The sequence below is a fragment of the Heloderma suspectum genome, chromosome 3, assembly GCF_057233095.1.
Source record: "Heloderma suspectum isolate Gila_16-S chromosome 3, 16-S_ref, whole genome shotgun sequence".
Taxonomy (NCBI): Eukaryota; Metazoa; Chordata; class Lepidosauria; order Squamata; family Helodermatidae; genus Heloderma; species Heloderma suspectum.
This window is the reverse complement of record NC_139460.1, coordinates 323,509,887-323,535,372: the sequence shown is the minus strand read 5'-3', so window position 1 is coordinate 323,535,372 and position 25,486 is coordinate 323,509,887. Positions and strand designations below refer to the sequence as shown.

Here is a 25,486-nt window from a genome sequence, read left to right as displayed (position 1 = left end):
GAGATTGGGATTTGTGGTGTCTAAATTGAACCACTTTTCTTCTCTGCCTGGATTTTAAGACATTGCATCAGTGGTACCCTTGACCACTGAGATGTGTGTCAGTTTCATTCCTTGGCAATATTAAGGAAAGAACTTGGAAGCCACTGGTTTCCAACTCTGACGGCGTTGAAATGTTCATGGTGCATTATTATTATTTTCCTTTCCACGCTTAAGATCTGGGGATTAAAAGTTAACTGTTTGAAGCAGTCCTAGAAAGGTCATGTTCTTCCAAAGTGTAAGTGAGCCTGGATTTTGTCAACTACCTAATGATGCCTGAATCACTCCATTGTAAAGGTTTATCCGTGGGTAAAATAAATTCCTCCTTGAGTGCGCTTGGAGCATAATCCAGAGAGATCCCTCTAGTGGTTTGGTTCTTCTTTTGCTCCTCCTCAAGGTTGCATCTCCCAACTCCTCTTTCATGCTATTAATTATGACTGTGAGCTGGCTCTTTGCCCCCAGGGCCCCTTCTGAGAGGATTATGGTCTGTTCAAAATGTTCCCCCTAAACTGGAAACTTGGAGGTCAGTGCTTGTTTAAAATTGGAAAGAGGTGTTCTGCATTTTCGGGGCAATGCTCTGTATTTTGGGGGGCTGCTCCTTTCTCCAGAGAGTGGTCTGGGGGCTACCTAAGGAAGTGTCTTTTGCTGGACAACCTGACCCTTTCATGGCTGGTCAGACTTGATAATAAAGTCAGTGCCATCTAACAGGTGGTATGAGGTCATTTGCTGCAGCTGCGGAATGAACGTACTGCTCAAAATGTCCCATCCCCTCATGAAATAGATTGGCAGTGGTCCTTTGGCTTTTGGGAGATGGCAACACAATAAAAACCTGTATGAGATACATCCAGTGCTGTCTTGCTTCTCTGAGTAGCTATCAGCCAGGGCATGACATACTTAACCCAGGAAGACGGGTTACCCTTAAAGGCATGGGTGTCCGTGCCCATCATAGCTCTTGAAAGCAATGTTACGGGCCTTGCGAGTCAAAACTGGTATCAAAAAATAGCAGCACTTGGTCACTCCTGATCTTGAGGAATTAGGCAGTCTGGCAAAAAAGCCCCCCAAACAGGCAAGAACATATGAAGATCTCTGATGGCAGATTGAGCTACTCTCAGATTCTTCAGCACCTTGCTCTTTTCCGAGCAGCTCACACATGGTCCCTGCAACAGTCTCCTATTAGGGCAGCATGCAGGATGGGAACTGTTTAGGTTCAGCAGTAGGGCTGCATTGAGCACCTTAAGCTGATGCTCTGGGCTATGGAATCGAGTCCTAGTTTGGTCTAAACTCCAGGCTTCACTGGTCTCTGTGTTAGTGAAACCTGCTCCACCTCGAATATATTTTGCTGGATTGCACCATAGCACAGGAACACAGAAAGGAGGTCAAACAACTGACCACTCGAGCAATAGCCCACAGCTGGGAAAGAGCACCAGCGAGCAGTACTAATTGCTTACACGGTAGCAATTTCCTGCTGTGCACCTTTGGCCAGGGCGAGCAAGTGTGAAATTGCTTTATAGGAAATGTTTGACGCAGGCAAAGCCTATAACAGGCAGGAGCTGCACGTTCTCTTTTGACGGGGTCCGTTGAGAAGGATGGCAAATTGCCTGAGCTAGCAACCCGAAATGGCTTCTCCCTAATAATTATAGCTGTATTGCTTTTTATGACTGCATGTACAAGCCGCAGTAATAGAAACATGAAGTGTAATAAAATTTGAGTTTCATAAACGCGTGACACTCCCAGAGGCGGTGTGTGTATATAAAAACCGGAATCTGTGGTGCCGTTCCAATGAAATGCTGCTAATTGCTGCAGGGTCCACCTCCTGCACTCCATTTGGGCTTGGTGCTTTTAGCATGTGGAGAGGGAGACTTTTTTTCTCCCACTCTGATAATACTAGAACCCAGTGAGGTCATCCCATGAAGCTGATTGGTGGGATATTCAGGACAGATAAAAGGAAGGATTTCTACACACAGTGCAGAGTTAAGCTTTGGAATTCGCTACCACAAGACACAGTGATAGCCACCAATTTGGATGGCTTTAAGAGTGGACTGGACAGATTCCTGGAGGAAAAGGCTATCAATGGCTAGTAGTCTTGAGGGCTGTGTGCTACCAGTGCCAGAGGCAGTGAGCCTATGTACACCAGTTGCTGGGGAACATGGGGAGGGGAGAGGGTGCTGTTGTACTCATGTCTTGTTTGTGGGTTCCTGGTTGACAACTGGCCACTGTACGAACAGAATGCTGGACTAGGTGGATCCTTGGTCTGATCCACCAGGGCTCTTCTTATGAGCTGTGGTGGTCTTCACTCCGCCTTTGCTGCTGGGATAAATGGTGCCCTCAAATCATGGCTTTGGTGGAGGCATCGGGGAAAGGTGGGCTGGAGGTCCTCAGCGAGGATTCATCCACTCTGTTCTAAAATCTCGTTGGATAAGCTTGATTGGATGCTGTTGGTCTGGGGAAGTCCAAGGCAGAATGCTGTCTCTTCCACCAAACCTGTGCTTCTGAATGTACAGCATCACAACAGTTTTGTTTCTTCAAAGGCCAGGGCTGTGTATACTCTGCTAAAACAACAACATTTGAAAATACTGCATCACAGTAATCTACTTTCTGTGCAAAGAAAAGCTCAATGCTGCCACTGGCACAAATTTATTACCTTTGCACCTCTGCTTATTTGTGTAATTTATTCTGCTTTTGTTAGCCAGTGGGTGGGTGGGTGGGAAAGCAAGCCGCTCCATCCTGCCCCCAGCCCCATGATCACCAGAAACCCCACTCAGTCCCTTATTCTGGCTTGTGAGATCTTACTAGGCATTATTTGCACATGTTTAAGCCTTGGGGCTAGAAACCTGCATTTCATTTTTTTGAAGTTCAGATATTTGAGTTGCTGAATTTTTCACTAAATCCCAGAATTCAATTAATGAGCAGAACTATTACAGCATTGTGAGGACCAGCCATCCAGTTAATTGCCACGTTGCAGATGCTTGTTTTATTTTTTTAATGGGCTGCATGAGCATTCTTGTGGTACAGCAGGGACCTGCAATAAACTAAAACTTTTCAAAAATCCACAAAATTGGTGCTGGCATAGGGAGGGTTGTGTTCCTTCTCAGTGATGCCATAGGTATTATCCAATTAGGTACTTCTAATTCTTGTGCAGAGCTTCATGTGGCGCAGAGTGGTAGGTGGCTGTATAGCAGCTGAAGCTCTCCCCATGACCTGAGTTTGATCCCAGAGGAAGCTGGGTCCCAAGTAGCTGGCTTAGGTCAACTCAGCCTTCCATCCTTCCAAGGTCGGTAAAATGAGTACCCAGCTTGCTGGGGGGAAAGGTAGTCACAACTGGGGAAGGCAATGGCAAACCACCCCGCTATAGTCTGCCACAAAAACGCTAGTGCAAGCGGCGTTCCTCTAGGGGTCAGTAATGACCCGGTGCTTGCACAGGAGGAACCTTTCCTTTGCCTAGGGCCACGGTGGCTTAGCGGTTAAGATGCTGAACTGCAAACCGGAAGGTCGGCAGGACAGCAGTTCGAGACCCGACTGCCACGTGATGGAGTGAGCTCCTGTCTTCAGTCCCAGCTCCTGCCAACCTAGCAGTTTGAAAGCAAGAAATTGCAAGTAGATAAATAGGTACCGCTTCGGCAGGAAAGGTAACAGCGTTCCGTGCACCTCGGTGTTCAGTCATGCCGGCCACATGACCACGGAAGCGTCTTTGGACAGCGCTGGCTTTTCGGCTTAGAAATGGAGATGAGCACCACACCCTAGAGTCGGACACAACTGGTTGGGGACACCTTTACCTTTACCTTTTTAATTCTTGTGCAACCACTTTCCACTAACTACTGTGATTTCCATGTTAGCCTGGAAAGGGTGGGGGGAGCAAGAGAACACAGTTCACAGCATTTTAAACATGCCTCTTTTCCCTTCCTTGGTATCCCCCCTTTAGATTTTCATCAGGCCACTACCAGCTGTTTTAAAAAGGTAAAAGTAAAGGTGTCCCCAACCAGTTGTGTCTGACTCTAGGGTGCGGTGCTCATCCCGGTTTCTAAGCCGAAGAGCCAGCGCTGTCCGAAGACACTTCCGTGGTCATGTGGCCGGCATGACTGAACACCGAGGTGCACCGAACGCTGTTAACCAGCTGTTTTAGGACCCCCTATTAATTTTGCATGTTTCTCCTTTGGCCCAGCCCATCTGCCTCTATGAGAACCATTCTTGACAGAATATAGGATTCTGAAGGGGACATGGTCAAAGCTTGGGCTAGGGATTCTTCACAGAGGGAGTTGAACGGGGGTGTTCCTTCATAAATCATGCACAGGCATTTCTGGTCGATAGAAATAGCAGTTCTGAAGGAGAAGGTATTATTAAAAGCCCTTCTTCTCGGCAGATGATCCTGAGATACTGGTCTTGTATTGTGGGAAATATCCATTTGGTCATAATTTTTATAGGACTGTATGAGACTACTCAATTTATAGCAGCAGTTCCCCCAGGTCAGAGGCACAATTTTTTCCTGACGTTGCTACCTGAGCTGTTTCTGTCTGGTGGAGGTGCCAGGCGTTGACCCTGGACCTCCTGCCTGCCAAGTCTGTGCTTCGCTGCTGAGTGATGGGCCCCTCCCTACCCCTTCAACAGGTACTTGAAGGGCAAGTATGGGGCATCTCTCTGGAAATGTTTGCCCTAGCCTGCACAAGGAACTGGGCTTCAGATACTTAAAATCTTGCCATTTGGGTTGTTGGCTTTATGCGCTGTTTTATTTTGGAGGTCGTTTTCTGGGACCTCTGTGCCCTTGGATTTGAATCCTAAAAGAACAACATGTTTTCCGGTGTGCAAAATGCGAAGAAAGGTGTCAGACTGCTTTGGTCTAGGCCAGCCTTCCCCAACCTGGCACTTTCCAGATGTGTTGGACTACAACTCCCATCATCCTGGGAGTTGCAGTCCCACACATCTGGAGAGTGCCAGGTTGAGGAAGGCTGGTCTGTGCCTTTGGATTTGACTCTTAAAAGAACAGCACGTATCTCAACATGCAAAACACAAAGAGAGGCATCAGTCCATTTACGTCTAGCTGGGTACCTGAACTGGATGGCCCCTGAAGTTTACTTAACAGGTGATCAATCATTCCAGGCAGTGGCTCCAGTGAATCACCTAGTTTCCCCAAAGTACTCTCACCTCTTCTCAAGCAATGCTTGAGCAAAACCAATGGCTTAGCTCTTCAGAGAACGTAAGCTTGCTATGTTTCTGTACAGAGAGCTTTGCCTTCCGCCTGAGCCCTGTGGACGTTGCAAGCTGCAGAGAGTGTGGACTGATGTGTAATTTAGCCCCAGCGAGCATTGTGTTTACCTGCCCCAAGGACCACATAGAAGGGAAGGGAACCCAGGTGCAGACTTCACAGCTTGAGGAAAACAGACCTATACTTCATGGGCCTGAAGTCAGAAACAGGAGGCCTGAAATTCTTTGCCCAAATCACACTAGATTTGTGATGAAAATACCTATAGCAAACTTTAGGAAAGTGGGAGTTGGGGGGTGGTAGAGCCAGTTTGAGTTATGAGTTACAATATAGAAATGGAGCTTCCAAGGTCAGAGGTAGCCTACCTCTGAGTATCAGATGCTGGGGATAGTCAGAATGGGATGTCAGTCACCTTCCTGCCCTGCTTGTGAACTTTTGGGGGGCATTTGTCTGGCTTCTGCTGGCAACAGTTGCACCCTGGCCTGATCCAGCAAGGCAGTTCTTACATTTCTTGAGTATGCTCATTATTAATATATATTCTTAAGTACCTTCCAACTATTGGTTAAGTGTGCTTCTTTACAAGTTGCACTTTGCCTATTTCTCAGGCACTGGGTGTACTTGACCCCTTTTCTTATCTTTCCTTCCTTTCTTCCCCCTTCCACTTTTGTATCTGGTCTTTTTCAGGTTCTGAGCATTTTGGCAGGGATGTGTGGTTCTTCATTTACTGTGCAGTGCTTAGTCCACAGTTAAGTGCATTAAAATAAATTTTAAAAGAATGTTTATCTCCACCCAAAAGAGGTGGCAGCAACTTTGCTCCATGTTAACAGGCTCGCTTATCTCTAGATGCTCAGCGAGGTGAGTCGAACAGCCCAGATCCTTTCCTTGTTGAGCCCCTTGCTTTAAACTCAGGAGAGACACCCTCCCTTGGGTTGCGTCAGTAGTCCGGCAACTGACAAGCCTGTAGCAGGCTTCCACAGGAAAACACATTTAACCATCAGCAAAGGGCTCTTCCAAGAGCTCTAGAAATTCTTGCTTATCTAGCCTTTCTGGGATTGCGGTATAAGTGTATTTGTGGAAAACAAGAAAGAATAAATGTTGAAAACAGAAACTATCAATATTGTAGTAAAGAAAGGAGAGGTTTTATTCTCTGGGCTTAAAAACAATATGCAGAGCTCAGCATTATCATGGGGGAACGAACAAAATTCATAGTTTTAGAGGGAAACGCCCAGAAAATAAATACCTTGATAGTGTAACTAAGGAGTAGCAGTAGATTTAGGTATTCAATTTAAATATTTTAATAATGTTGAACTCTTCATTAGCATATCAGCATCATGCACAGCAGTCATTGCCATGGCTGTAGATACAATTTTGCTATCCCGGACCACATTTACCTTGTTGATTTTGAATTATGTTCTGCTACATCCCAGTGAATACATCTGTAGCACAACCAAGTGTATTTCTGTAACTAGAGCTGGTGGCTGAAGCGCCCATAGCTTCCGATTCTTTCACTTGGAGCTTCATAGACATAAAATGGATGACTTGCATGACCATAAAAAAATAGTTTCTGTTTTCTCAGTGGTGTGTGTGTTGCATTTTAAAACATTCATGCATTTTTTTCTGTTGATGCAGAAGATGGAGGAATCTGAGGCAAGAGGCCACCAGCTTTCCCTAACCTGAGGCCCTCCAGGTGTATTGGAGTACTACCCCCATAATCCCAAGCTAGCATGGCCCCTGTCCATGCTGACTGGGGATGATAGACACTGTAGTTCAACACTTCTGGAAGGCACCAGGATTAGGAAGGCTGGCATATGTGGTCAACAGTCTTTCCACCCTATTTCAGGGGCCACAATGTTTGGCAGACTCCCAGCCTGAAACAAATCCCTGAGAATGTTCTGTATTCTGCAACCGTTGAAAATAACTTTTCCAGCATCAAGTCCTGAGAGTGTTTGTTGCTTGTTTGGTAATTTCGTCAAAGGCAGGAACAAATTCACTCAGTTTGAGTTTTGGATCCAGGGATGTTGCAGCCATGCTGGAATGACTGTAACATCATTAAAAACCTTTCTCTCATTATTCTGAAAGAGAAAATATTTCATCAGGGGTGTTTTCACTGCCTCTCCACCTCGAGTCCCAGTTTTTCCATTTCAGGCTGTGAGTGATTAATGGAGAGAAAAACCTTCTCTGCTCACACCCCCTCTCCCCGGCCTGGTGACTTCCACGTAATTGGTATCTTCTTGTGCTAGGATGGCAACCTGATGAGTCATAGGTGGTGTGTTTGTCTCCCATGTGCCAGATTTGGCCAGTATGGTTCTGATTTCCACCTGAAGTTTCTCTGGACTGTTGCTGGCCGGTCCATATCCAGCCTGCTGCTGCTGCTTCTCACTGGCAGGCACCCCTTTCAGAATGAAATGAGAGGATGGGCCAGAGGCCTTTGTGATGAAGGGCGAGAAACCCCCATAAGTTATTTGCGCACTGCTTCCTGTTGTGGTGCATGGCAGAGCAGGGCGCTGCAAGGAATCTTGGCTGGGGCAAATGTGGCAAGCGGGCTGCTAGTTGGCCCTTCCTCATTATGTGATTCAGAGTGCAACTTTTCTCCTTCCTTGCTCTTCAGGTAAACAAGCCAGATGGTTGTGAGAGTGAAGCGGAAGCTGCTCAAGGAGCGGATACCGCTGGGAGATCTCCAGTCACCTGCATGCTTCCTGATCCAGGAAAAGGGGATGCTGACAGCCCTGATGTCGTTATAGAGGCCCAGTTTGATGACAACGATGCTGCAAGAGAGCAGGAGAGCCCAAGAGAGGTCCAGGATCTCAAGCACCTGTCCCTGGGGGCTGTCGAAAAGAGTGAGTTAGGTTTCAGCCCTAAATTGTTGACCCATCAGAGTGTTTTCTCCCCTGTCCCCTCATGTTACCCTTTAAAGCCAGGGCAGCAAGGCGAGTGGAACTGCAGTGGTCTCTGCTGTGGCATGTTGGACCTCCAAGTGCGTGTTCCCCCCTCAGTGGAAGGGCCCCTATACATTTTAACAGACACGGACCCATCCGCAAAATGTGTCGCCTGAGCACGTTTTCCTGTGGATGTGTGTATCCGGGCGGCTTGAATTAGGAGTCCGGCAGGGTTCTTTCTCAGAAGACATTTGTCTCAGTCTGTTACCAGAGAGCAAAGGTCCAGCTGCCAGGCTGTCCCCATGCAAGACAGGGAGAAAAAACTCTGCAGCTCTTGTGGTCCACTCTGCAGTGTAGAATGGATCACGAGAACTGCCACCTGCAGGATGCTCAGGACGTCTGAATTAGACAGCTCAGAAGCACTGGGGGTTCCCAGGCCAGTGCAGCAGCAGCAGCTGGAGAGTCACAAGCTTCCTTGGTCTCCTCCACTCCCTGCCCCACTTCCCATGCCCTTGGTCCTGCTATACCCCATAAACTTTTCTTCCACTTATGTACTTCCGTTGTTGTTGTTATTGTTGTTGCAATTAAGGCAAAGTGTTTAACAAAGCGTTTGTCTTAAAACAAGCCATTGACTGTTTCTGTTGACACCAGGTAGCTGGTGTGGTGACTTGCCCGCAGTGACATTTTTGAAATGATTGGTGGTGCATTCTTGCAAAATTGTGTTTTCAAGGTGACAAGATTCTCCCCCCCACCCTTTGCAACAATAGTGTTTGCACCCAGGGGAGGAGTCTAACATTTTGTTGTTTGTGAACATGCTTTAAAACGGGTGGGGAACCTCAGGCTGGGGGCCAAATCCACCTGCCCGGTGGTAAGAAGAGGTGCTGCAGCTGAGTGGGCCTCCCTGCCTGTGTTTTCACTGCATGTAGAGAATTCAATGAGCCTCACATTTTCAATCTGGCTTTTGTGAAGTATTTTCTCCATTCTAAACTGTGGAAAGGCCTCTCTGCTAAGGCTCAGTTACTGGCAGTAAGTGCTTTAAACTACAATATAATAGCATTTTTTTTGTAAAAAAACACCCACCCACCCCATTTGCCTTTGGGCTCCACTTCTTCTGCCTTTTGACCTGCCCGCCACTGGAAAGTAACCCCCAAAGCTTCTTTGAAATTGAAATTGGTCCTGTAGCTGAAAGAGGTTCAACACTCCTGCTTCAAATAGAAGTCCCTTCTCTCCTGTGCAAGTGTGAAAAATAAATGAATTACTTCTCCCTGGAAGCATTGCCAGACATGGGTGCTGCTGCTCAGGTAGCCGCGTTTTGATAGAGATGTGTGCACTGCTTGGTCTCGCACCGGTGGTAAGAAGAGGTGCTGCAGCTTAGTGGGCCTCCCTGCCTGTGTTTTCATTGCATGTAGAGAATTCAGTGAGCCTCACATTTTCAATCTGCCCAAGCTCAGGGGAGGCATAGGAGATGCTACATGTAGGCCTCGAAATGACAGAAGCTTAGTTGGGCTCAGCTGCAGTCAAAATGCCGCGCAAGCTCTCTTTATTCTGAAGCTGCCAAGGAAGCCTTAGCAACACGCCCTGGGAGCAGTTGTTACATAGCCAAGAGCAGGGCCGGCCCTTGGATGAGCAGTGCCTTCCGTGCCCGCCCTCCCTGATCAGTTTTGCACTGTTGCTCAAGTGTGTGCCTGGTGCAGAATTGAAAAACCTATCAAAGTAGAGCTGTGATCCACTGATCTTTATCCAGAACAGATGAGATCAAACTGGAATTGAAAAGGAAACACACTGTAAAGCTGGTGACCAAGCAACCTGTAGAACTCTTGAGAAGAAGGCATTTACTGGGTTTTTCCTGCCCCAGCTCACTGCAGACAGAACACTCAACAAACACTGAGCCGCTGTGCTTAGCTCAGCATCCCCTTCCGTTCAGTGGCCAGGGGGAGCACCCAGCTCACTCTCTCCTGACGCCGGCCTGGGCTGAGAGTGACCCCTTTGGCTCGGAAATGCTCTCTGGCCTCTCCTGGTTTGTAAACACAATGAATTAAATGCTTCCCCCTTGCTAGCCTTAGCTCTTTCCAAATGAGTCTTTTGCTTTCTCCATCCCTCCTCAAAGAGCAGTGCTGCCCACATGCTCCAGCTAACCCAGCCTTCCCTAACCTGGTGCCTTCCAGATGGGTTGGACTGGCTGGGGGCTGCTGGTAGTTGTAGTCCAACCCATCTGAAGGGCACCATATAACCATAGAATCATAGGGTTGGAAGGGGCCTACGAGAACATCAAGTCCACCCCCTGCTCAGTGCAGGAAGCCTGATTCCCAGGTGGTCTCCCATCCAAACACTAACCAGGGCTGACCCTGCTGGAGAGCCAAGTCGAAACAGCAGCTGTGCCTAGAAGCAAAGGGCTCCCAGTAACAGTTTTCATTATAAGCTTCCTTGTTCTTGCCTTTCTGGAACTTCAGCGAGGTTGTCCACTTCCGTATCTCGGGGCACAATCGAGCAGCTGTGCTGTTCTGCACCTCCCATTCATTCAGGAGAGCATCCTGCGGGCTCTTCTTGCACCTGTGACTCTCGGTATTCAAAGCAAGCTTCCCAGACAGGACGGGATAGGCTGCTCCCCAACCTGTCCTTGGCATTACTTATGCACGTTCATTGGCTACGGAGGACGCTGAGTGCCAGCATCTCCCCTCAACAGCTGTTCCGTCGCGATCAGCTGAACCATTGGACAGTGCTAAGACTGTATGAAGAGCCCTGCTGGATCAGACCAAGGGTCCATCTCGTCCAGCATCCTGCTTCCCAGAGGGGCCGACCAGATGCTTCTGCAAGCTCACAAATGGTCCATGAGGGCAATAGCTCTCTTCCGCGGTTGCTCCCCACCATCTAGTACTCAACCTCAGATTGCCTCTGCATCTGGAAGTTGTGGATAAGCCCTCATGACTAGTAACCATTGATAGATTTCTCTTCTTCCATGGATTAGCCTAAGCCCCTTTTAGAGCCATCTATGTTAGTGGTCATCACCACCTCCTGTGGTGTGGTGGTGGTGGTTGGTGGGAGTATTATATAAAGACTTGTGGGAGGAATATTAATATGGGGTCCTGTAAGTTCTGCATCATTGTCACTGAATTGGGAAACAAATTGAATTTGGCAGGAGGTGCGTACCTGAGCACTTGGAGAATGTTGACAATCATTTGGAAAAGTAAGCTTCTAGTCCTTAATGCCTGGTGAAATCACAGGTACCAGAAGTACCTAAGCAGAACTTCAAGTACTGGACCGAGGATATGGGGTGTGGGTGTATTTCATAGCAACCCTTATATTTACATAGCTAACAGGTATAGAAAAGGTGTGCACACCACGTGGGGCTGCCCTTGAAGACAGTTTAAAAATTACAGTCTGTGCAAAATGCAGCCACAAGGATGTTGTCTAGTTCGGCTGTGTGAGTCCATATAACATTCTTTCTTAAAGAGTTGCCCTGGCTGCCTGTTTTTCACCAAGCCCAATTCAAGGTGCTGTTTTTGATGTATAAAAGCCCTAAATGGTTTAGGACCTGGCTACCCTCAGTCATCCTGCCTACAACTTGAGATGTGCTAGGGAGGCTATTTAGTTTATATCATCACCAAATGAAGTATGGACTTCTAGAAGTCATAATAGGGCCTTCTGAGTGGCAGAACTCAGCTGTGAAATGTCCTTCCTATAGAGGTTAGACTGATGCCAACATTGGCTAATGTTCTGTACCAGGTGGAAAACAATATTTTCTTCCGATCCTTTTTATTAACAGTTGGGCTTATGTATCAGAGTGAACTAGTTGAAGGGCAGCATATATTGAATTTGACACTGACTGATTTGATATATTTTATTGGATTTTCTAATGATAGTATATTGTAAATTGTGACTATCCTAGGATCGCGCTATGATGAAGAGCGGAATGTAAAAAACGTCATAAATAACGTAATAATAAAATATTGTATTTAATTAAATTATTATTAAATTATTTTTAGGCCGCCTTTAAGAGTAGAACCTTTCTGCAAATTAACATAATTTATTTCGGTCTGGAAAGGACCAAAATGGAAAAGCCACTATAATTACCATAGGCTGTGTTCAGCTCAGAGATCCAGTTTTTTAGACATTGGCTCTACTCAGGTTTGAGGGAAAAGATGTTGGCCAGGTACCTGTAGTCACAGCCTTTGATATTTTCATGCCAAAAGTGGAAAGTCAAAATGAGCCTCTTGCTCTGGGTGGGAGTTTACTTTTTAAAAATTACACACTGAGGGAGGAAAACAGCACCCCTTCTGGCATCGACTGTTTGAATTGACTGCTTATTTATTTGTCACATTTATGTCCCGCCTTTTCCTCCAAGGAGCCCAAGGCAGCATATATGAGCCTCCTCCTTGCTGTTTTATACTCACAGCCGCCCTGTGAGGTAGGTTAGGCTGAGAGTCAGTGACTGGCCCGAAGTCACCCTGTGAGCTTCATGACCACACAGGGACTTGAACCAACACTCTAATTACTACACCAGGAGTGGGCAACTTTGGGGGGGTGCGGTGCCATTTTTGCACCAAATCTCCTCAATCTGCACCTCAGTGCTGAAAAAATACAGAATATATATTTTTTAAAAATAAAGAAATGGCATCCAGAGTGGCTACGGAGTGCTCAAATGGTCAACGTTAGCTTGTTTGCAAGCCAGTTTTGACCCTTTTGGCGCTCCTTAGTAGTTAAGGAGCACTAAAAGTGTGACTTTATTTTATTTATTACATTTTTGTGCTGCCTAATAGCTGAGGCTGTCTGGGCAGTTCACAATGAACAAGACTTCAAAATGACCGCTCATTTTGTTATTTATATTGGGGGTGGCAGAAGCCACACATTGTCTACTCGTGTACTACACCATACTGGCTCTCACATATCTTTCTTGTTAAGGCTGGCCCTAGTATGTGGATTTGTCCCAGCTCTGAGATCTACCTCCTGTTCAGATCCCCCAGCCTTAAGATGGGATTTATTACCTGTATTTTTGTGTTTTGCATGCAGGATTCCCCATTCCTGTAACCTCTTCTGTAGCTCCCTTTACTGTATGGGGGCAGCAAATTGAGGAACCTAGAAAGTCTGGCGATGGCAAGGGGGAATTTCTTAAGAAAGAGTCGGAAGGAAAGTCCCTTAGGGAAGTTGTCTTTCTCTTTTTGAGGAGCATTCTGATGGTGTTATGAAACACCCTGGGTTTACATTGTTTGCCCTGGCTTGGCTGATGCACTCCCTCTGTGTGTGTGCCTGTTTGTGCATGCACAGATACACACACACACACATAGAGGCAGGTTGTATTTTGCAATTCTTGTGGCGGGTCTTTCCAGGCAAGGTGAGCTAAACCTTTTATTGAGAAATACCTCTGCACTTCCAGGTAAATGGCTGGTGTGGTTAGACACGTTTGTCTTGTGCTTCCCGGCTCTGGTATGGGATGTTCCATATTTTGCCTGCCAGACATGGCTGTGTCATTGTGCTTGCAGGCCTTTGGCCCTATAATGACTGTGCAGCTGGAAAGTTCAATCTTGCCAGAGGATCTATGAGAGATGGAATGTGGCCACCGAGGAGGAATCGGGTTGTCTTAAAGAGACGCTTACGAATCTCAGCTAGGCCTTTTGTCTAAATTGCCTAATCCGTTTTTCAAGCCATCCAAATTGGAGGCCACTATGTCTTGTGGGAGCGAATTCTGTAGTTTAACTATGCGCCGTATGAAGAAGCCCTTCCTTGTATCTGTCCTTATAGTTGCATTACCTGCCTGCTTCCCTGCTCCACCTTCTCTTGTCTCGGCCTTTCCTTGAAACCTGCATACTGCCTTACTAGCTTTGGACTCTTTGCTGCTTTTGTGGGTTTCACAGTTGCCTTCTGCCTGTATTTATATCCCCAAGAAATTCTCTCCCATTGCCTTTGTCTGGCTCTGTAGTGAACTAAAGACCTCACATCTGACAGGCAGGTCTTTGGCCCTTGTGGACTGCAGAAAAAAACACCTGCGAATATCTAGCCCATTTCTACAAAATCGGTGTTATCTCAAATTGTGTGCACTGCAACTGTCCTCTGACCCAGCCTTCCCCGACCTGGTGCTGTCCATATGTGTTGGACTACAACTCCCGTTATTCCCAGACAGCATGGCTGGTAGTGCTGGCTAAGAATGATGGATGTTGTAGTCCAACACATATGGAGTGCAGCAGGTTGGGCAATGCTGCTCTAAACTAGGGATGGGAGAACCAGCGAGTTTTGAGCTTGCCTAAATTCTCTGAAAATCACTTTGAAGCCCATTTCGGCGTGCTCCTTTTTTTGTTTTTTACCTGTTGGCTCGTTCGAACAGGAAAACTGCGCATTTTGAATGGGGAAAATGCACATTTTTTCAAAAATACACACTTTCCCCCATTAAAGCGTGAAAAGGTGTATTTTTGGTAAAAAAAAAAAAGTGCATTTCAAACTGTACATTACAAAAATAGCATTTTTTGAATGCAGTCACAAATTCAGGAATTTGCGAACATTTCTCAGAAAAAAACTGTGCCTGCTCACATTCTCATTTGGAGATTGCGAATGGGACATTTATTTATTTATTACTTTTACATCCTGCCTTTTCTAATATGTAAACAGAAACATGAGTCTTGTACATCCCTACTCTAAACTCATTAAATTCTCCATGCCATGCCTCTCCCCAAGTAACTCATGCAGTCCAGACCCTGGTTTGTCCTAAGCAGAGAGGAGGAGCTGCCAAAATGTGCAGGGCGAAGCCGTATAAGAAAAACAATTAGCTCAGATGTATACCATTGTAGTGCAGGAGTATGGAGAAATATTTTGCTTCCAGCTACCATACTGCATAAGTTTGAATATTGCCTGGGAGATGCTGTCTCACACAGAGAGCTTCCACATGCACAGAGTTTCCGCCTGCAATATGTACCTGGCAGCTGGAAGTGAAATACTTTGGCCCTACCTGGCATTGTGCTATTGTATGTGACCTGCAGGCATGTTTCTGTAGTGCCCTGCACTTGACAATCTCAGGCCAAATAACGTAGGCTGAGCTTTTAAATGAGAGATGAATAGACAGGGAATTGTTCTTTCTAGGGCCAGGTCGTGTCAAGTGTTATCCTGTGCTGACTTCGACATGCCCCTTCTTATCCATGCTGTTTGTGTAGTTCAGACCTTCTCTCAACCAATCTGAACCCTGGGAAACTACCTTCCTCAAGAAGTAAGGAAGAGTAAGAAAATAAGGCAAGGCTGGGGAACACCTGGCCCTCCAGATGTGGGTGGACTGCAACTTCCATCAGCCCCTGCCAGCATAGCCAGTGGTGAGGGCTGATGGGAGTTGCAGTCCACATCCCCCACCCCTGCAATAAGGGATTCTCAAGTTTTTCTTTTTCTCTATTATACATACTTGAGAATTTGAATCTCACTTTCATGGTTGAGAGCATCTTAAGAGAGATTTCAATTTTTAAAAACAAAAAAACCCAAATTGCAATAGGTGCAATTAAGAAACAAAATAAAATTGGGGAATCTTCACAGCCAAGGAAGATTCAAATGAGCTAAAACCAACCCACAGCAGCATTTTCAGTGGTGAGGATTTCACTAGCTTTTTAAAAATCAGTAAACTACAGCCCTGGTAGCTCCCTTTGCAAATGACTTCCTACCACTGAGGAGGTCCTGCTTCTTAACCTCCTAGCTGGCTTCAGAAGATGGGGGCCATTTAAGCAAGTCTCTCCCCTTGTCACTATGATAGCACCTCACTACTCTCCATAAGGCAGGGGTGGGCAGCTTTGGCCTACAATACCCATCAGCCATAGCCAGTGATGAGGCAAGACCGTAGCACAGTGGGTAGAGCACATGCTTTGCATGCTTGAGGGCTCAATCCCTGGCAGCATCTCCAGGCAGGGATGGAAAAACTCCTGCCTGAAACCCTGGACAGCTGCTGCCAGTCAGTGTTGACAATATTGGCCTAGATGGACCAAGGGTCTGACTCAGCATAAGGCAGCTTGCTGTGTTCCTATGATTATGGGAGTTGTAGGCCAAAACATCTGGAGGGCCGCATTTGCCCGTCTCTGCCATAAGGACATAAGAAGAGCCCTACTGGACCAGACGGAAGGTCCACCTAGTCCAGCATTCTGTTCGCACAGTGGCCAGCCAGCTGCCCCAATGGGAAACCCATAAGCAGGACACGAGTACAGTAACATCTTCATGCTCATGTTCCCTAGTAACTAGTATGAAGAAGCATACTGCTTCTGATCCTGGAGGGAATATATAGCCATCATGACTAATAGCCCTTCATAGTCTCATCCTCCATGAATTCCTTCCCCTCATGGCCTTGAACCTTCTGAAAACCTAAGAACGGCTTTGCTGGTTCAGACCAAACATCCATCCTGCCCGGTGTTCTGCTCTTGGCAGCCTCTGGGCAATTGCATCCAAGGGATTAAAGGGGCGCCTTCCTGATACAGACACACAAACCCTTGAGAAGCTGCTGCTCACACAACCCCACTCCGCTTCTCTTGCATCATCTCCTCACTGTTTCTGCCCCTGCCCATCCCCTGCCATCGCAGTGCCCGCTTCCCTTCCTCTGTGGCCAGTAAGTGTAGCAAAGCGCTATAGTGGCTATGGCTCTTTAAAACCTGGAGTGCGAGTAGCAGCTTGAGCACTGGTGTTGGTGAGAGAAGGAAGGGGAGCGGGTGCAGCAGCAGGAGAGGAGGATGCTGGTGGCAGTGTGTGCATGTGCCCGTGGCGGGGGAGGGAAGAACAGGGATGCTAAACCTTTTCCTGAGCCATCCCACATCTGCGTTGCCACCTGACCTTTGCACATTTGTGGGAGTAACAGGTAACAGCGCTGCTTCTAGCCCTCATTGGAACCTGGGTGAGGTTTTCTAGCCCTGGTCATTAACAGCACCAAATACAGCATTAAAATGTAGCTTGAATCTTATACAAACACAATCTTTGCTTTTGCCAGAATTTTCAACAGTTCTGTTTCCATCCAGTGTGGGAGATGCATCTTTCCCCCTCTTGGTTTGCTGATGTGAATGTGTGTGTGCATGTGTTGAAAGGATCAGAAAACACAATATATTTTCACTTGCAAGTGGGAATTGCTAATGTTTAATTGTGCTCTTCTTGGAGGGAGTTGCAAATTTCCACAGTGGCCGCAGCAAGCCTGGAAAAATAACTTTGGATCTGTCATGGCTAATAAGTGTTTTAATCTGATGGCTTTAAGGGCCTGCTTTGGCCACTTCAGCTGTCCTGGTTAATCTAATTTGTGCAAGGAACTTTCAAGAACTTTTTTTTAAGAAAGAGCCATCTTAGACCAGGCAGAGGGGATGCTGGCTAAACACGGCCAGTAGGCCTCCGAACGGTTCAAGCTGCCATCTCGGAGGGGTGCTAACGTTGCAAATGCTGGATCTAATTTGCTGGTAATAACAGAACTAATTGGAGAGGTTTCTTGCCATTAGTGCCTAATTTTCTTTACAGCAAAGCTATAACAATTTTTGGTTTTGTCAGGTAATCACCCGAAAGGGAAACAAGGGGATTAAAGCACCGTTTTGCTGGGCTGGAGCTGTTGGAGGGTGTTTGCACTGTAAGATAAGCTGAGCAAGCCCTGCCCAAGCTAACATAGTAAATCTCCCACTGCAAACATAGCGCTGCCCAGGGTGGAAATATTGAATGGTCACCGGATAACCACGACAGCAAAGGTTCGGCATAGTTTATTTCTGGTTTGGCAAATGGCTTCTTTTCTGTGCTCCTCCTGACACTTCACCTCTTAAGTTCAGCTGTCCAGGATTTTTCCTGGTCTCCCTTATTCCCCATGATTTGCTTGCCTGCACTGGTGCGGCTCCAAACTCTTTTGCATGTTGATTCTCATTATGTGCATGTGTCACATGATTATCCCCAGCCTGCCAGGCTCCATTGGGTTCCAATGAATACACATTTGGTTCCTTGCTATAAGGATCCATCTAGCTCAGCTTTCTGTCTCCCAACAGTGGTGAGACGTATGTCCTGCCCTTTGTCTACAGCAGCCTCCCCCAACCTGGTGATGTTGGACCACAACTCCCATAATTCCCAGCCAGCATGGCCAGTGGGAATTATGGCTGAGAATGATGGGAGTTGCAGTTCAACACATCTGGAGGACCCCAGGGTGAGGAAGCCTGGTCTACATCATCCGCTACGTAAGTGTAGACGCTGGTTCTGCCTGCCTCAGTGAGCAAAAGCCCCTACCTCCTTTGGGCACTTAACATCTTGTGTTGCCCTGATAGGAACACATTTCCAGGGGGTGGGGGTGTTCCTTGGTGGCCACAGGAGGCCTGGTGAGGCCACAAGAGGGCTGAGGAGAGAGGTTTTCACACCACAGCTCACCAACGCCTCCAGCAGCCTCCTGCACCAAAGTTTGAAAAGCTAGGAACCTCTGATACCATCTGCCCAGTGATGGCTGCAAGATCCGAGGGATGTGCTGTTTTGAGGAAGAGGGCAGATGAAATTGTAATGAAAAACTTCAAGAATTTAAGACATTTTAGGAAATTTGAATTGTTGCCTAATTTTCCCAACTGAACGTAAGAAGAGCCCTGATGCTGGATCAGACCAAGGTCCATCTAGTCCAGCATTCTGTTCGCCCAGTGATAAACCAGATGCCTGTGGGAAACCCACAAGCAGGACATGAGTACAACAGCACCCTCCCGCCCATGTTCCCCAGCAACTGGTATAAAGAGGCTCACTGGCTCTGGTACTCAAGGTGGCACATAGGCATCAGGACTAGTAGCCATTGATAGCCTCTGGCCATACTGCCTAGAATGATAGGAGTTGTAATCCCACACATCTGGAGGGCAACGGGTTGGGGGAGGTTGGTTTAGAACATCTGAATGCAGTTTGAAAAACCCTTTTCATGCCAGGTGTCTGCAACTTCACAGAGTAACGTAACCACCAAAAGGCAGTTCCCTTTCTCAAGGACCATATAGTCAAATGGCTGAGAGTGAGAAGAGGCATTGGGGGTGGGTGGGTGGGAGGAATAGGAGAGCCGTTCATGTAAGTAATGTTATCAGTAGCATTGTTAATACTAATAAATTGAATTGGGCATTCATCTAGTTCTTTGGGTCTTCCCACATGCACAAGTGGGCAGAGAATAAACGTGGTGGTGGTGGTGGTGAGAATTAAAGCTAACTAGGAGATGGATTCGACGAGCACGTGAAGAGTCAGCTCGTTCCGTGCTGTAGATTTGTGACCCGAGTGGAAGCAGAGGGGTGATTCTTAAAATAAGTTGTCTGGAGGGTGAAAGGAGAAGCAGGGGGAAGGCTCCCCCTCCCTTTCCTAAAGGAATTAGCCTAAATGTATCTGAAAGAGGAAATTGGGGCAGCGCATAAGCCTGGAGCTTTGGATGCCCTCGTCTGGCACTAGTCAGGTAAAGCTGTTTTAGTACTCAGGCTTTTTGGCGCGATGGCTGCCTCAGCGATTGTAAGCCCCTGAGCTGGTCCCTAAATGAACACGCACACTGACAACCCTTCTCTTTCCACCCTGGGACTAAGGACAGCTTTGCACAGTCGCTCAGGGTCGGTTCTGGAGGCCGGTATGTAGGCAAGCCGGCAATTCAGTTGGGGCTCTTCAAGCAGAGCTCCAGTCAGCCTACGAGTAGCCAGAGATGCCATGTATATGAGCTCAGATGGGGTCTGAGTGGCTGCTCAGGCCACTTGATTCCCATGGGTTTGCAAGCAACACCCTCTGGGCATCTGCATTGGGGGTGCTGCAGTTCCCTCTGCTTGCAAGCTTCCCTGGTAGCGCAGGGAGTCTGGCATCTCAGCCTCACTACCAGAGTCCCTAGTTCAAGACCGCCCCCACCCTCAGTGCCTTACTTGAAGCTGATGTAGTGATACGCTTGTGTATGCGCTGACCTGGTGTTTCCGGTATTGAGCATGGAAAGAGTAGAATGCATATGCACAGCTGGGAACTCTGATTGGGCTGCCCTTGGTGGTGGCTGCAGTATTTCCTTGCTGAGTTCTGTGGGTTTGATGGAGAGATGACTGTCCAACTCGCCTGCCCTAAAGCAGCAGGAGGCCAGGGTCACTTTGAGAACCTTCTTTGATTCTTGAACAACAGCAGCCAAATAACTTGGCAGCTTGAGCTGTCTCTAGACAGACTGACAGATACTAACCAGCCTACCCCAACCTGTTCCCTCCAGATGTGTTAGACTACAACTCCCAGAATCCCCAGATGGGGGATTCTGGGAGCTGTAGTCTAACATATCTGGAGGGTATCATGTTGGGGGAGGCTGACCTCACCAGTTTACACAGATAGAGTGATGTATATATACATGATGGATATATATATACATCCATCAACATATAAGCTTGTTCATGATCGTTAAATACCACCATTCAGAGATAGTATGATGTGTGTGTGTGTATATATATATATATATATATACACACACACATACATTTGTTGATTTATTCGCCTTAGGCAATCTGCGTTGGCTCATCAGCATTATGATTGCTTGAAAAGGGATATGTATCTACTGAATTTACTAATGTATGAGCGTTTGTACTATTGCTAAGTATTATCATTCAGAGGCAAAGTGACATGTATGCACATCTATTGTTATCATAAATCTGAGCTCAATCATGGACAGTTGACTTGGTGTGTTCCTTGCTGATGCAGTCCTCCTAGCTTCAGATCTGGAGTTGTAGCTCAGAGGTTTAGTTTGCTGTCTTGTAAACAGTGAGTTGTGTGTTCAAATCCCACGGTAGGTTGAGTTGTTTCCTCTTTTGCTCCCAGAGAAAATCTAAAGGCATATGATGCAGCTCTACTGCCAGAGATGAAGAGGGCTGGCTGAGTGAGCTGTTGGCCATGCTGGCTGGGGAGGATGGGAATTGCAGTCCAACACATCTGGAGGGCACCATGTTGGGGAAGTGCTCTGTGATCCCTTTTGATGAAGGGGAGGGCACAGGTGCAGTCACGGGAGAGGTTCTGGCACCAGCAGCAGCAGCAGCGAGCCATGTTGGGAGGCCAGTGGTCCTCTTTTGTAGGCTTCTTCCTGGTTTGCATGTGTGTGTGTTTGGTACCCTGGTTCACACTCTTCATTAAAACAATTGCCTTACCTCTTCCCCCATTCTTTAAAAATTGGTCACCAACTACTTTTCCATAAATGTGGAGGCCACTCCTTTTGGAAGCTGGCCTCCTTGGAAATGATAGAACGACTTCCTTTTCAAGTCACCAGCCCACAGGTGGATGGGGTTTCAGCTCAGACTAGCTGCCCACTAGAATGGGGAAATCTTGCTTTCATCCCAAAGTGACATTTGATTTTCATTAAACTGTAGATTGGCAGTGAGAGGGTGCTTTCATAGAGCTGACCTGGCCTTAAAAGATTGCTTGTCCAAGCTGAGATACTAAACTTGGTTTCCTTAATCCGTGCTAGTGTAACGTCTGGATGGTTCTTGTCTCTTGGTTTACATCTTGCTTGTATCTGGGGGAGGATTCTTTCCCCTTTCCTTGGAGCATATATGACTTCTCATAAGCCTTTTTTTAATAACGGCTGGGCCTTAGCCGAAGACTATCTCCTTGCAAGGTGCGGTTTTGGTTTCTAGGCTTAATATGCATTTTATAACCTTGCATAACATTCTTTAAAGGAAATTAAATATTTTAATGAATACGAGCACTTAAAGGGGACTATTTATGTAATGTGAGAAGTGAAATAACCCCAACATAAGAAATGCCAGGAAATTCAAACACTTTTATTTGCATTTAATAAATAGAGTGTGTTTTCCACCATTTTGTTTATTATGGCTGGTATAGATGTTCTTGTAAATGTTGGGATTTATTTTGATTTTAGCAGATGTGCACAATGGAAGTTAACCATATATCTGTTCCCCGTTGCGGCCTGGAGGGATATTGAAATGCCGCTATTTGTTCCACGGCGATTTTGACATACGTTTCTGCTTCTTTCAGTCTGGGCCAGCACTCCAAGCTGGCCCTTGGGACTGGCAAAAAGGGACATTAAAAGGTTGAAGTAAGGAAAAGGACCATTGAAGCAACTCCAATGTGTGCATTTTATGTGTGTGTTCCGTAGGGAGCAATCTGGAGACTTGTGGTGCCCATCATGCAAAGCAGGACGATTCCTCCAAGGCAACCGATCCAGATCAGTTCCTTCAGAAGACCGCCAAGGTAGTGTCCTGCTGGAATCCTCCTAACTCTGCCACCAGGCGGGCTTTTTTCTCCCCCTCCCCCTGCCTCCCGCAAAAGCAACTACCTGAGCACAAGCCTGTCATCCAGACCCCCCGGTTTCTTTTGGTCCTTCTCAGAATTCATGAGTATGGCTGCCACCGCTCCTCAGGGAAACAGAAGTCCAAGTGCTTACAGTGTCAGACTAGGACTGCAGAGACCCAGGCTCAAGTCCTCACTTAGCCATGAAGATCACGGGATGATGTTGGGCTAGTCACCATATCCCAGCCTAACTTACCTTACAGAGTTGTTGTAAGGATATAATGGGGGTGGGGACTGGGAGCCATGTATGCTGTCTTGAGCTCCTTGGCGGGTGTCAGGGTGGACATTGAGCCCATAGAATCCCAGAGTAGTTCTGATTCTGCGGAAGAGCAGTCGCTCCTGGGAGAGGAGCGCGCTCCTCTTTCCCAGGACCAACAGCTGACGGAGATTCCTCCCACCAGCATTCCTAGTTTAGTTAGCAGTCCAGGGAGTGACCAAGCACAGATAGCAGACTTGGTGGACGCGCGACGCAGACGCAGAGAGCAGCGCCAGATGGAGGGCACAGAAAGGAGATGTAGTGCCAGGTTGGCACGCAAACAACGGCTGCGCCCAGAGGACCCAAGGGAAAAGGGGAGGGACTCTCCCTAGTCCTTAAGTTCAGGGGTCTGCCAGTAATTCCCTTTCAAACGGGGACCAACTGTTCCAACGTAGGGCATAGGTACTGTGCTGCTCAGATCTAGTTGCAATCGGTATAGTTGTTAAGTTGTAAAAGAAGAATAAAGCTTTGAAAGGAATTCCTTTGTCTGTGTCTGGACTTGGCTACTGGATTAGACTGAGAGCGGCCTCCAAGGAGCCCTTGACAGGGGGAAGGCAGGATATACATGTAATAAAGAAATCCCACTAGGTGACCTTGGGACAATCACTGCCTCCCTAACCTATGTCACAGGGTTGTTTTAAGAATAAAACTGGGCAACCTGCTTGGGTAGGACCCATAATTCCACACTGGAGCATGTGTTTTGTAGGTCCAAGGTCCCCGATTCAATCCCTGGCATCTCTCCTGATTAGAACACAGGTTCTTAAATTAAAAGATTTCAGGTAGAAGGCCTGTGAAAGAAAAACGCCCCCCTTGGATCTGGGAGACAGCTCTTTCCCATTCAGAGTAGACAGTACTGGGTGAGAGGGACAGATAGACTGACTCAGTGAGAGGCAGCTTCGTTGGTTCGATCCCAGGTCCATAGCCTTGGGCTCCTTGGAAGAAGACTGGGATACTTACTAAATGTACACCTTAGTTTGATCAGACCATGGCAGTGCTAAGTGGATGAAAATACTGGCGAGTCCTCCCCAGGATCTGAACGTTGGCATGCAGCATACAAGCCCACCAGTCTCTCCCACTGGACTTTGGAGACTTTCATGCCCTTGTAGAGGGAAGACTGTGTGAGCAGAGCCAAAGGGCTCTGTCTGTGACGACAGGGCTTATGTGGCTGTCTTGTAAGCATAAGACCAAGACAGCAACTTCCTGCCCCTGGGGAGCATTCTGTGAAATGTAGTGGAGCTATGATCTGTGTGCATGTGGAAGGGCCGTGGTCCTTGTGAATGTAGAAGGTGTCCTGGCCTTTGCTTTCTTGTCCCGTTGTTTGGAATTAAAAGCATCCTTTCAGGCATTAACTGTTGCTCCTGTGGCTCTTCCAGGTTGTCTACATCTTGGAGAAGAAGCATTCCAGGGCAGCAACAGGCTTCATCCGGCTTTTGACAGACCGCAACAGTGAATTGTTCAAGAAGTGTGCCATGTTCTCGCCTGTGGACCACCGAGTGCCTCGCGCATATGTGGCCTTGACCGACTGCCCGCCAGATTTTGCTGCCAGGCCTGAGGACTACTCCAGCATTCTCTTCATTTGCCGTATTGTGGACTGGAGGGAAGACAGCAATTTTGCTCTCGGGTATGTGGCTGCTGGCTCAAAGTGGGCAGAATGAGGGCTCTAGGAAAGGAACCCACAGCTCATGGGGAGAGCACATGCAGGATGTTCCAGGTTCAATCTCTGGCATCTCACTAGTGCATAGTAGTGTGGAATGATCTACCAGCTGCCGTGCGGTAAACTTCAATATACCTGTCTAACTACATGGACATCTCCATCCAAAATGGCCCACCTGGTAGCAGGGCTGGGAAACACCTCTGCTCGAGGCCTGGGGAGACACTGCCAGCCAGTGTGATGGTGCTGGGCTGCATCAGTGGTCTGTAAGGCAACTTCACATGTCCATACATTTGATTTACCCAGAAAAAACTATTCTGGGCAGCTACGTGAGGGGCTGCATAGTCTTTGTCAGAGGTAGCGGCTTGGACAAAGCAAATCTGTAATTCATTTGGTTGCCCTGGCCCAGGCTTTCCTGTAGCCCCTGCACAAAAGGGAGTGGGAAGAGGCTGCTAGCAAGATGGATGCTCATTTGCAGTAGCTCTGCTGGGGAGCACCTTTGTTGCACCTCACCTCTGCGGGGCTTGGCTTGTTTGCCAGTCCTCACCTTCTGTTTTTCTTTTGCATCCTCAGTGAGATTGTTCTTGAAGTTTCTTGTGCCAACCTTGTACTGCTGTTCTCGGTCTTATGTGTCTGTCTGTCTGCTGCTCCTCCTCCTCTCTGTGCTGGCATCCCTGTCTTGGACCTCTCTGCTTTGCCTCTTCCCTGGTCCCTATTCGCTCAAGGCTCTGGGACCGGCTCTCCTATGTCTGTTGTGACAGCCTTGCAACCAGTACACATAGACTCAGCACCAGGTGTTGCTGGCAGGAGTCTGGGTGACGGAGAATATCACATGCAGTGTGCCTACTATGAGTCGAGATCGCTTTGCCCCATGGGCGGGTCAGTGTTGCGATACCATTGGGATGTGGTGGTGGTAGTGGTGTGTGTTGCCTTTGCTTCGCATTCAGAGTAGCTTTAATTTTGTTGTCCCTGAGAAGATGGGCCCATCCTGCAAGTGATGAGTCTTTGAAGTTGCTCTCCTTTGCTAATCGTGCTTTTCTTGGAAAAGGAGGCTCTCTTTTAGCTGATCTGGAACCATCCCATGTCCTTTCCCAACACACGTGGATGTGTGACCAGTCTCAAGCCAGCTGAAGTTTCTGTGACTGCCGTGTCATGGAGTTGCCCCTTGCCAAAGGGAATGTAGAAAAAGGAACGGGGTTTCCTTTTGGTGATGTGCCCAGGTGTGGGCAAAGCCTGGTAGTGTCCTGGAGGTGTGT

The 25,486-nt window shown here is 47.4% G+C and overlaps 1 protein-coding gene across 5 annotated transcripts in view; it reads left to right on the top strand.

Moving 5' to 3' along the window:
* DIS3L2 (DIS3 like 3'-5' exoribonuclease 2) overlaps nt 1-25,486 on the top strand; it is a 290,436-nt gene that overhangs the window by 106,137 nt on the left and 158,813 nt on the right. For all 5 annotated transcript variants that reach the window (XR_014789643.1, XM_084847710.1, XM_084847711.1 and 2 more), the window contains 3 exons: nt 7,839-8,067; nt 22,130-22,224; nt 23,953-24,200. Coding sequence is in view for 4 of the 5 variants with exons in the window: in XM_084847710.1 (XP_084703836.1) it covers nt 7,839-8,067; nt 22,130-22,224; nt 23,953-24,200 (572 nt within the window). In the remaining variant the exon portion in view is untranslated. The remainder of the gene's footprint in view (nt 1-7,838; nt 8,068-22,129; nt 22,225-23,952; nt 24,201-25,486) is intronic.